This window comes from Haemorhous mexicanus, chromosome 25 (genome assembly GCF_027477595.1).
Source record: "Haemorhous mexicanus isolate bHaeMex1 chromosome 25, bHaeMex1.pri, whole genome shotgun sequence".
NCBI lineage: Eukaryota > Metazoa > Chordata > Aves > Passeriformes > Fringillidae > Haemorhous > Haemorhous mexicanus.
The window spans coordinates 6,064,649-6,077,063 of record NC_082365.1 but is presented as its reverse complement, the minus strand read 5'-3'; the positions used below and the strand labels follow the sequence as shown (position 1 = coordinate 6,077,063).

Genomic DNA, 12,415 nt, shown 5'->3' with positions numbered 1-12,415 from the left:
GTCAGTGCTGTGTTCACAGAGTGGGTGTCCCTCTGCTCTGCCCCATGCTTCCTTTCCCTTTTGACATCAGCAGGTGGGACCAAGCTGCTCTCAGAAGGAAGGACCCACCTGAGAGCTCTCCCTGCACCATGCACTGACAGGAACGACTTCCTGCCACCCTGGAGGAGGTTCCAGCTCTGTTTCTATTTGAAGCTTTTGTTTCTACCAAGCACATAACTCTGAAAGGCTTGTGCTGCATCTTCTGCTGCAACATCTCTTGTTCTCTCAGAGAGGGGAAAATAAGCGTGAATGTGTGAACCAGGAGGAGAAGGAGAAAGGATTGAATATGTCTAAATTCCAGACTCTTTGTTCAGTGAGCAGGTAGGAACCTTCAGCTGCCCAGAGACTTTCCTGTAATTACAGCATTGTGGTCTTCAAGAGTGATACAGGCATGAGCAGTTCGTGTTGGTCCTTCAGCTCTGCAGATCACTGCAAACCTGCAACTTCAGCCCATGGAGTAAGAAGACAAGGTGGTGGCCTCTAGTGGCCTCAGTTTGGAAACATACTGCTCTGGAAGGGAATAATGAAGGAAGGTGCCTGTAGGGTCTGTTGGACACAACCAGAGCACCTCCAGTTCAGGTGGTCTGGAGCTGCAGAGCCATGGAAGCCAAAGGAGTGCAGAAGGAGAAGCACTGCTGGAAGTTGGACGTGTTCTTACATTGCCTCAAGAGATATGAGGGGAGGGAACCTGTGGTCCAGCTGAAAATGAGCTTCAGGTCCTTGAGAGTGGTGCTGACTCTGCTCTCTGTTTGCTCTTGCTGCATTGGACAACAAGAGTGGCCTTTTGTTAGTAGAACAAATAGCCAAGGATTTGGAAAATCTCTCTTCTGAGGTGCAACTACATTTATACTAGTTTTTACAAAACTTTAAGCATGTAGTGAGTACCTGAGGGCACTGTGACATGTCTTGTTTGACACCTACACAAAAAAATAGGAATATAAAATCCCTTAAGAAAGAAGCATTGAATTTCACCTTTCCAAAAGGAAACTGTTGTGTCCATTTTCATGATGCCTTGAAGTGGGAGAAGCAGCCCTGCTGTGTTTGCCTAGAGGGAGATAAACTCTGCAGAGCATCCCTGTTAGTCACTAGTGTGGGAGTTGAGCCAGGAAAATCTACTAATTCTGGCTGGGCTTTCATTCTTGCTCCTGGCATTACCTGAGTAGCTTCTGTGCAGAGTCAGAATAAGTAAGGAGTTGTGAAGGAAAAGACAAATCCACCAATTTCCTTTAATGTGGAAAGCAGCAATTGGAAACAACCAAACCTGTCAGGTGATTAGGTCTCAGGTTGTTTTTGGGAATTCTTCCCACTAGTCTTTGAATCCAGCAAGACTCACATCCAGCTGTTGGATCCAGGGGTGTCTATATCTAGTTGTGCACATGAGATGCCCTGGCCAGGGCTGTCCTCTCCTTGCAGCTGACTTCTGAGGAAGAGAAGGCAGAGGTGGCAGAAATGTGCAGTACTTCAGCCTGTGTTTGAGGGAATGAGCTTTGTTCCTGTCTGGAGTGTGACCCCTGCCACCAAAGCCATAGAGAAGTGAAGAGGAGCAAGACAGGCTTGGTAACTTCAAGAACATTGGTGGCAGAGCTGCTCCTCAGACCTGCTCTTGCAAAGTTGACAGACACTCAGCCTTTCCCTGAGTGGCTGCACAATTCAACTGGAGATCTAGATCCTTGGCTGAGGCAGGAGAAAGAAAATTAACATTTGCACTGAGCTGAATTCAATGCCAAGTGCCTGAGGTCCCAACTTAACACAGCAATTGTTCTTGAAGGTCACAGAAGCTCCTTTATTCCATAGCAGTGCTGCAGCTCCTGGCTTCAGCATCGTGCAGGCTCTGGGCATTTTTATTTAGTGTTGCAGGCACAAAATCTGTTAATTGAAGGCAGGTACAGAGAACTGAGAAACCTGCTTTTGCTAAGCCAAGTATCAAGCAGAGTGATAAGCAATCACAGCGGTATCATCCAGATCCTGCTTTTTGCCCTTGGCTTCAGTCCCAGCTTCCCAGCCCTTGCTGGATTTGGTGCATAAACAGGAGCCTGGCCTACCTGCAGCACACAGACATTTTTACATAAATGATCCTTTCTGTGGGCTGTGCAGCATGTGGAGGCTGAGCAGTGGCTGATGGGACCATGCTGAGGTTCTGTGCTGTGCTGGTGTGGCAAAACAAAGGTGGTCTCTGAAATGATCACAGTCCTTTCCACCTCGCACAGCACGATGCCCCTGCTATGTATGCTAGAGGCTTTCTGCCAGCTGTGAGCCATGTTTTAAAACAGAGGGTCTTTATTATCTCTGTATCATAAAGTCATGGAATATCCTGAATTGAAAGGGATCCACAGTCCAACCCTTGTCCCTGCACAGACACCCTAACAATCCCACCCTGGGCATCCCTGAGTGCATTGTCCAAACACTCCTGGACCTCTGGCACCCTTGGGACTGTGATCATTCCCTGGGGAGCCTGGGCAGTGCCCAGCACCCTCTGGGGAAGAACCTTTCCCTGATATCCAGCCTAAATCTCCCCTGACACAGCTCCAGCCCTTCCTTGGGGTCCTGTCCCTGCTCACAGAGAGCAGAGATCAGAGCTGCCCCTTGGGAGGAGCTGCAGCCCCCAGTGAGGTCTGACCTCAGGCTCCTCCAGGGTGAACAGACCGAGTATCCTCAGCTGGTTTTGGTACTATCAAAAGAAGTGACTATTCCAGTACAGCCATCTTCCAGCAGCTCCTGGTGTGATGTATCACAGGATAGCTGTGCCCTGTCTTTCTGTCCTCACTGAGCAGCAGCCAACAAATCTTGGGCTGTGAAGGGATGGATGGATGGATGGATGGATGGATGGATGGATGGATGGATGGATGGATGGATGGATGGATGGGATATGGTGGCCAGGGATCTCACTGCTGTGGTGTCACTGCAGCTTTCTTGCAGTTTGTTTGCTGTAGCTCTGTCTTGGGATCTGTTGATTTATCCAGTGTCAGAACTGTGTTTGTGTGTCCCAGGAGCTGCTCTGTCAGTTTGATGATATCAGGGGGGCTCAAACCCCATCCTTTGCTGGCTCCCTGCCTTCCTGTCTTGCTTACCTTGGTTTTGCAAAGCTTTCCAAAGAGGTGTCATGGAGAGTTAATGTAGTGCTTTTAGGCAGCTAAGAACAGAGCTGATGGTTGGGGGATGTACAGAGTGCTTCAGTTTTGTACAGGAATGAGCCCTTGGACAAAATGTCCTGGGACACAGCAGATTCCTTGCCAGCTGCAGTCAGCTCTGGGTCATACAGAGTTCCAGTGGCTTGGGTTTGAAGGTGCTCTTCCCATTCCACCTCTTGCCATGGGCAGAGACATCTTCCACCATCCCAGGTTGCTCCAAGCCCTGTTCAACCTGGCCTCGGACATTGCCAGGGATGGGGCAGCCACAGCTTTGTGGGCAACCTGAGTAGTGCAGGTTGGATGGATGGTCACTCTCTTTGTGTCCCAGTAGATTCTTTCATGGTGCTCCTTGTTCAGGACAGACAGCACCTCCCTTTTAGTGCTTTTTGCTAATGAAATTGTAGAAAGGAACCCTCTTCCTCATAGACCCTTCCCTCTGTCTTCTGCTGCCACTAAGTGGACATAGGGAAGAATATGGTTCTTTGTGGGACTGCTTTGGTTTTGGACTGGGATTTTGCCACTTGAATTTACAACTCTTCTTGTGGATGTTTCCTGCCTGCCCCTACCCAATGTTGGGGCGCCCTCCATCATGCAGGATGGGTTCTTGCTCAGGCGAGGTTCTTGTTTTCTTGTGGCCCAGCATCCCAACCTCTCAGGAGGAAGGAGGGCAGGGATGCTGCTCCGGAAGCAGCTCCACAGCTCTTGACATCTGCTGGCACCTGCAGCGGTGTAAATGTCCAGCACATTAATTCACTTTGGCATTACTGGGAACAGTGTCATCCTTGTGGCACTGGGATGTCTGCATGGCTTGTACCATTTCTCTGTTCTGCTTCCTCATGGCTCTTCTGTTCCTGACCTCCCACTGCTGCTGTACCTGTGCAAGCCCAGTTTGTACCCATGTCCAGTTTGTACCTGTGCCCAGTTTGTACTTGTGCAAGCCCCAGTTTGTACCCACACACAGTTTGTACCCATGTCCAGTTTGTTCCTGTGCAAGTTCCAGTGAGGGGCTTGATCTCTGCTCTGTCCTGTGCCCCTCATTGCCTTTGTCACCAGGAATGCGCTCCTGTCACATCCCCACTGTGAGAGATGCTCTCATTCAGACTCCTCTTCCTAAAATGAACAGTTTAAGGTTCAGACTTGTCCCCTCTGAAGGTCAGTGATAAATTGAGCCCTGAGACAGAGAAGAGTTGAATCTGGGCAAGGATGAAAAACCAAACCCCAGAGGTTTTGGTAGTACTGAGCCTGAGAAGACCCAGGAGCATCACTCAAGGATGAGGGACACAAGCAGACACAGTACCTGTCTTGGTGATCTGCTGTGGGACAGTGACACTTTCAGGTGCTTCAGTCTGTGCCTTTGGGATCTTCCAGGAAGCTTTGATTCCTCTTTGCTCCACACAGCTGCTTTGGCTTTTAGAGTTACATGAAGAAAAGGAGTTTTAAAGAAATTCTCAGTTCCCAGCAGTGCTTTCAGGGCCTGTCTAGGTGTTAAGTCACTGGTGATAGGTCTCACAGCAGTTCCCAAGTCCCCAAGCTGTCTGGGTAAACTAGAATATAATCCTGCTTTGTGATGGGAAATCCCTGTATATGGCCTTTTTTAAGATTTTGGGGGCCCCTGGAGAAAGGGCTGATTCCCAAAATATCCTCGGTGTGTTGTCAGGCTTTCCCCATCCAGCACTCACTGCTACTAATTTCTTTTATTCTCTTTTTTTTTTTTCACTGCCTATGGACTAAACTCCCATTTCTGTGCCCGTTCGTTTCCATGATGTTCTCTCTGTATTTCTCTGTCCACTCCTCTCACTCTCTGCAGAATCTCCACCAGCTCAAACAGATTCACACTCTGAGGCAGATGAATGAGCAGCTGCTGGCTGAGAACAGGGCTCTGACCCGGGTCGTAGCCAGACTTTCACTGCCCTCCAAGCCCTCGGAGTCAGAGGAGCTGTAGCTGCTTTCCCTCGGGCTCATCTTGCCTCCCTCCTCCTCTCCTCCAGGCAGGTCTCCGCTCCTGGCCGGGCGTTTCCCGCTCTCCTCTGTTCTCCAGGCTGCCTGTGAAGCTTGTGGCTCAGAAGCTTGTGGCAAAGGATCTCTGAATTCCAAGAGCATGGTGCTGCTGCCAGGGCAGGGCTTTGCTGGAGCTCTGCTCCCCCCCTGGCTCTTGCTCTGCTTGGCAGATGCTGCTGCCCTTGCCAGCTTAGCATTGGGAATGGCTTTGGGGTGGCTTGGCAGTGCCAGCAGCTCCTTGCCTGGTACTTGGCCTTGAAACAGACCCACAGAATGGTTTGTGTTGGAAGGGGAGTTAAAAGTTCATCTCTTTCCACCCCCTACCATGGGCAGGGACACCTTCCATTAGACCAGGTTGCTCCAAGTCCCATCCAGCCTGGCCTTGGAACTTGAAAATAGGTGGTTTATGCTACGTGTCTGCTTATAACATAATTCTTTTTTATTTGGACTTAGTTCAGGGAGAGGCTGGCACTCAGCAAATCAGATTATCCAAAGTCAGGAAATTTTCAGGGATGTTGTGAAAAGCTAACATTCTAGACAGAAAGGGTATTTTTAGAAAAACTACAAAGTGAACTGTCCTCAGCAGGTTTTCTTGGCCACTTGAGCAAAAAGGAAAAGCTCCTTTCCTTATTTTAAACTGAAATTTTTGAGTATGATTCCACAGGCTCAGCCCCCCTGCCTCCTGTGGGCTGACACAGGATGGAGGATGCAGCAGGAGCCAGACCAGGAGCACGCTATGTTTTCATCTTCTGTTTTAAATCCAGTGCAGGACAATTAATTGTGGAAACCCAAGGAGGAGTCTTCCCTAAGCTTTGCCTTCACACAGTTAAATTACAACTGTTCCTGCTACTTCATTGGTTCAATGCTAAAATAAAGCTGTAAGTGCTCCTTTCTTGAGGCCCTACCTGTCCTTTGCGGGTTAGTAGGGATATTCATATCCCTTGAGACACAAGATGTTGTGTGTTCTTGTGGGCTGGAAGTGGCACCACAGAATAAAAAAATCTATTCTTAGCACACAAATTTTATCAAGGCTGATTAACCATAGAAACAAACTAATCAGGGGAATTGTGGCTTCCCCTTTCCAGGAGTCTCAGCTCAAGCCCATATGTGTGTCACAAGGGCCAGGAGAGTCAGGTGTTATATTGTGTGCCCTGGATTGTGCAGATAGTCAGGTGAAATGATCTCACAGCCTTTCTGGTTTTAATCTGTGGAACTATCCTCCAACCTGACCATGCCTCATTTCTTCTCATAAAACTTGAGTTGAGTCATTCTCCTTCCCCACATACTTTGAGATCTGAGAGGGAAAATTGGGCAAAATTCTTTCCAGACTCAAAGAACTGATGCTTCACAACCTGCAAGTCACCTCTCCTCCTCCCAGGACTGCCCTTCCATCCCCCCTCTGCTCTGGCTGAGGCTTCTACTTCCCTCCTCACTTACAGGTTTGCAGTTCCCTGCCATTACCTGAGCTGGGGAGAGCCGTGGTCTGTGAGCTCTGCAGATTTAGTTTCAACTCTTTGAGTAGGTCTAACACAGGATGTTGCTGGTATGTGTAAACTCTGCCTCAGTGGTGTCTATGGACATCACAGCTATGCAGAGATGTCACTGGTTTAGGCTCTGCCAGCTGTACCACGCTCTGGCAGCAGTGCTTTTCAGTGAATCTCATTTTCCTGAATGAAAATGGGAGCTGTGTTCTCGTGTCCCAGGTGACACACAGCCCTGCTGCTCAAAGCAGCCTCCAGCCCAAGCCCAGGTGACACCAACACTGCCTCATGGTCAGCCCTGCCATTCCCTGCGGCTGGGCCACATCCCTGCTCACCATTCCTGTGAGACTTCTGTAAAGCTGCTAGAAACTTCCAGCCCTTCCAGCCTGTTCCCATGGGGTTCATTTCACCTGACTTCAGACTACTCTGCTTCAAAGGGAGGAACGCCCTGGGCTTGTATTGTCTAAGGCTGATGTGCAGCTGTCAGGAAGTCTCACTGGGCACTGGTGGAGCTGGGTTATGACCAGGAAACGTGTCCAGAGGCACTTATTTCACAGGTACTTACACTCCTCCATTTTCAAATCAGTGACACAGGTCACACCAAGTCCCCTGTGAGGCACAACCCCGTCAGGCTCCAGCTGAGCCCTGGGACTGCAGTGGTTCTCTCTTACACTGTTTCTGGGAACTGTGACAGGTTCTCTCTACCAAAATGAGTGTCAGGACTTCACACACCCATTATCACAGCAATGGGCCCTGCAGAGCCACCCCAGGCAGTGACAGGGCCTGACAGGACTGCCCAGTGTGTGGAGGGGCTCTTGCAGGGCACTGGGAGGCACCAGTGTGAGTGGCAGGTGGAGCTCAGGAGGAAACAGAGGAGTGCAGTTATCAAGAGCTCTGCTGTGTCTCTGAGCTCGTGATCACTTTGGTGATGGTGCGGCAATGCCTCTTCTTTGGCCATGAGAAATGGCACAAGGAGCCATGAGTGCTGTTCTGGTGACAGCCCAGCCATGGTGTCACACTGGCTCTAGGGAGGCACACTCAGCATCTCTGGCTGGAGCTCTGGCCAGCCCAGCACATGGATTTACCCTTCCCACAATATCCCACCATGCAGCACCAGCCCCTCTTCCCTTTCTCAAAACCCTCCCAGCTGAAACATCCACCAGCGGTGCCCACGGGGATGGAGTTGGGTGTGTTGAGGCCCACCATGGCTTGGCCCAGCCATGTAAGAAGGGAATTTCTCTGGTGGCAGCTGGAACTGCCCCAGGAGCTGCCCACACTCAGAGCTGGTGATCATGGAGGGACTGTAGGTGGAGGGAGGCAGAACATTGTGGTCAAAGCAAACCAGGTTAGGAGGAAGAAGATTTAGTGCAGATTTTTAATTTGAGGGAATTCCTTCAAGATGCACCTTGACAGACAGAAGTCATGGCTGAGCTCATACATGTGCCATGTGTGTGATCCCACTCTGCCCTGGGTGCCCCCGCAGGCTTGAGGCTGGTCACCCTGTGATCCGCTGGCACCCCTGGTGGGAGTGACCCCTTGTGTGCCACACCCCAGAGAGGAGCAGGGGTCTCCCTCTGGTGCCCAGTGGTTGGGAACAGTCCAGGGAAGGTCACTGACTGCAGCACAGGAAGCCAGCAGGGTTTATGCCAATGGGAAATGCTGGAAGGCTCTTGTTGAATCTATTTCTTCTCTGTTTCCAAAGGCTTTTGTCTGTTGCAACCTCAGTTGAGCACCCAGGAGGTACCTCCAGTGTCAGTGTGTTCTACCAGTCCTCTGGCCTCGGCACTTGGGACTGTATTACGCATCTGCAGGGTCCCAAGGAGATTTGGGGGTATTCTGAAGAGATTTTGCAAGGTCTAGTTCTAAATGAAGATTCCAGACATTTAGTTTCCCTTCCAGTCCTGGCAAAATGGAAAAAGCATATCAGGAAAACCAGCTTTACTTTTCTGCTGAGCTGTATTTAGCCCCTGGGCGCAGGATGAACCGGCTCAGAAATGGTTGCTGCCCTGCTGGTCTGGTTCTGACCTGCTGCTGGGGCTGTGGCCTTGCTTTTTGCACCAGGGGCTCCCTGGCTCAGGGCTCCCTGGTCAGTGCTGTGCTCGAGGCCCCTCACCCCTCACGCCTGGCAGCCAGCTTGTGGAAGCTCTGGAGATGCTGCAGAGCCATGGAAGGGTGCTGCTGGAGGGGATGCAGTGTCCCCCTGGCCCCCCAAGCCCCTCTGATCCCACCTTGTCTTTGTCTCTCCACAGATTTTGACAGAGCTGAAGTCGGACAACCAAAGGCTGAAGGATGAGAACGGAGCCCTCATTCGAGTCATCAGCAAACTCTCCAAATAGGAATCAGAGCAAAGGGAGGACAAGGAGGGGTGTCCTACACCAGCTGCCAACCCCACCACCAAGCCCTACCCCTTACTTCCCGTCATGTACAGCAAGTGTTTCAGCCGTGGGATCAATGTCACACCTGCCTTGCCCTGCCCTTTGCTGTACATTCCCTTTCTACTCCTATTTCCCCCCAACACGCCCCCTGCCATTTTATTTTTTTTAATTTATGCATGTTGTGGTATCTCGGACATTTTATTCAAGGGAGAAATGTGAGGACTGGGTTTGAGCTGCCAAAACTTCTTCCAAAAGCTCAGTATTTGGTTTTGGACTCTGACCTGGAGTGGGAAGCTCCTACTGTAAAAAGTGACATCTGAAGAACTAACCCAGCCCTTTACAGGTGGGAAATGTGAACCTGGGCTGGGACTCTGAGGATGCACATCAGCCCACTGAGATATGGGACTCTGGTTAAATGTGATGCTGTGAAAGCAACCAGAGCTCATGTTTGTCACAGGCTGATGAGCTGTTTTGCACAGACACCTTCTCCTCTTGCCCCAGTAGACTGAGTCTTCTATTTTAGATAAGAGTTTTGAACCTGTTCAGTAACATCAGTGCTGTGCTGACACTCAGTGTCAGACCCTGTTCCCTCGCCCTCCCTTTCCCCCCCAGCCTAGGTGTCCTTCCAGGGCTCCAGTCTCTGGTTGGTAGCATCCAGTTGCCACCTGGACACTTGTTCCTTGGGACAGGATATATCCCAGGCACTTGCTGAGCTTTCTGAAGGACAAACTTGAACCCTTACAGACCCTCTGCTGCTCTCACCTGTGTGTGAGCATGAATCACCTTGCAGGGAGCTGTGCCCATGCCAGAAACCAGGCTCCCCTTCCCAAAAGCCATCTGGGATGTTCTCCCCCTGCCTCCCTGATGGCGGAGCCCATAGCAGAGCCTAGTCTGGTGTTTCAGGTACCCTCCCTTTGATTTGCAGCAGGATTTGTAGACAGAGAATGCCAGCATCCTGTCCCACACACCTTGCAGAGGTCAGGGTGTGTCAGTGTCAGAGGGACAAGGAGCTGCTGGTAACTGAATCACCATGATGAAAGTCTTCTGACCTGTCAGAAACTTGTGATATCTTTGACCTTGAAGGAACCCCCCAAAAATATTCCTCTTTAATGTTACATGCACTCTAAACAGTTTGGAATTGTTCTCTCCCGTGGGCATTTAGACATTGGCTCCTCTCTCCGTGCTGTGGGACGTCATCAGTTCTGTTCATCTTCCCATTTACAGACTCCTCCCAAACAGTAACTTCCCTCTCAGAGACGTTCTGCTGTATCCAAAACATTCTCCCATCTACATCCTTCCATATTTGTCCTTTCATCCCCTTTGTCCTTCAACTCCCCAGGCTCTGTCTGGCCAAGGGCAGCAGTTCTTGGTCACTGGACCTGGAGGTGGCCATGGAGCAGCTCTGCCATGTTCCTGAGCAGTTCTGCTGGCTCTGGCTGGGGGGACTCTCCACTACCAGAGAGATAAGATACTTGAACATGAGCAGAATACTTGAGCTTGCTCAGCAGGGTAAAACTTATCTCTATCAGGCAATCCTGGGCTTTTTTGAACCTTTTGCTGGTTATTGCCTCAGAAAGCATCTCTGTTTCCCTCTCTCTGGGGTTTTCTCTCTTTTTTTTTCCCCCCTAATTCTCCATTTTCCCCCCTTCCCCTCCCTGTCCTGCCTGTTTCCACCTCTCTTGCTCCTCCTGGAGCTGCCAGTTCTCCCTTCTCCCCAGGCAGCTCTGACCACAAGTTGCTCTTCAGCTGGTTGAGCCGTTTGTGCAGCTGAGGCATCGTTTCTCCTGGTACACTGAGGCCCTGTCTCTGCTGCTGAGCTTTGGGAGGAAGAGACCAAAGCTGGTAAAGGCATCAGGGTTTCTGCAGAGCACTGCCTAAGCCAGGCATCCTTTTTATATTCCTTGATTTTAACCCTGCGCTATTTAATGGCTTTAAATCTTGAGATCCAGTCAGTGCTTCCCCTGCACGCCGTCCCCTCTTGGTGCACTCTTTCTGTGAGTACTTCTGCCATTCTTGGTGTTTTCTCTCTTGGTGACCGCTCCTCACTTCATCCTCGGGCTCTGCTCTGCTCAGGAGCTCGGGGTCAGGAGCCCTGTCCCTGTCCTGAGCCCATGGAGCAGGAGGTGCTCCCCAGCTGGGCTGCCACCTCAGGCCACGCATCCCGGCAGGATGAGGAGGAGAGTTCAGAAACAAGATCCTGTCCTTCTCACAGGCGGGTTCCTGGCAGCAGGAAGAAGCCTGGTGTCTGTTTTAGGGAGAGGGTTCAACCCAATCTGACAAATCCATCCTGCAGTGATGTTTTGCCCCTTCTTACAGGACACTTGCTGCGCTTTTTCCCAAGGAGCAGAGTGGAAAGGCTGTGGGAGGCTCGTTCTTCTGAGTGGCACCTTGCAAAGCCAAACCACTGTAGCTGCAGTGTCTGCTTAGCACTGGATTCTCTGAGCCCTGGGCCCCCCAGCTCAGTGTCCCTGATCAGCCAAAGCTGTGAGCGTCTCGTGGTGAAGGTGCAACTGCAAATCACATTCTTGAGAATGGATTATTTTGTCTCACTTCATGCCTGACATAACCAGTGCACTGAGGAGGTGACAAACAGGACACCTCAAACCCTGTGCTTGCCACAAGGTGCAGAGCAAATAGGTTTTTAAAATTGATCCCTCTCAGAACCAGAGCATTTGCCAGACGTGGTCTCCCTTGGGGAACATGAGCTTTTTTTTCTAAGCAATTGCTTGGGGTGAGTTAATTTTTATTGCTTGGGGTGAACCCACCTGTTGTGGCTGCAAGTTTGGTGATGGCTCTTTGTAAATAAACTCCTTGGAGAAGCAGGACTGGCTGATGAGATGGGGAGAGAATGTATTTTTATGCAACTTTTGAGTGGCCTTTCAAACCCTGAGATGAATGATTTGTTTTACTGGTTGTTGTTATATAGTATTATAAGTATTATGTGTTTGAAAGTTTGGGAATAATATTCACAGCTATGATGCTTGTAAACACAACAGTATTTATAAATGAATAAAGTAAGAGTTGATAAAATAGAAGTTTTGACTTTGGTTCCATCTTTCTGGAATTACATGTTGTTTGTGCTAAAATTCCCTGTTTCTCCCAAAATTCTTGTGGCATAACAATAAAGCACAAAAGTTTTGCAGCTACCACACAGGTACCTTTTCAGGGGAAGCTGAAATTAAGGAACTGGGATGCACATCCCTGAAAAGCACCCGCCAGTAGAAAGGTAAAACAGGAGAGGGTCCCATCTCCTCCACGACATCACACTGGGGATCAGGCCCTTTTCCCACTGTGGTGGCAAGCCCTGGTTTTGCTCTGCTCAGAAGTTTGCTCAGCACAAAGTATGGCATAGGCAGGAGTTGGTGTCACATCTGGGAACCTCTGTCTCAGGTGG

The 12,415-nt window shown here is 50.1% G+C and overlaps 1 protein-coding gene across 9 annotated transcripts in view; it reads left to right on the top strand.

Annotated features, from left to right (window-relative positions):
• Positions 1-12,056, top strand: part of PPP1R12B (protein phosphatase 1 regulatory subunit 12B) — a 133,909-nt gene extending 121,853 nt beyond the window's left edge. For 5 of the 9 annotated variants that reach the window (XM_059867896.1, XM_059867900.1, XM_059867901.1 and 2 more), the window contains 2 exons: positions 4,975-5,155; positions 8,896-12,056. In XM_059867896.1, coding sequence (XP_059723879.1) covers positions 4,975-5,109 — 135 coding nt within the window. In that variant the 3' untranslated portion in view covers positions 5,110-5,155; positions 8,896-12,056. Of the gene's footprint in view, positions 1-70; positions 361-4,974; positions 5,156-8,895 lie in introns of all 9 variants that reach the window. The other 4 variants (XM_059867899.1, XM_059867898.1, XM_059867905.1 and 1 more) reach the window with 2 other exon arrangements.
• The last annotated feature ends 359 nt before the right edge of the window (positions 12,057-12,415 follow it).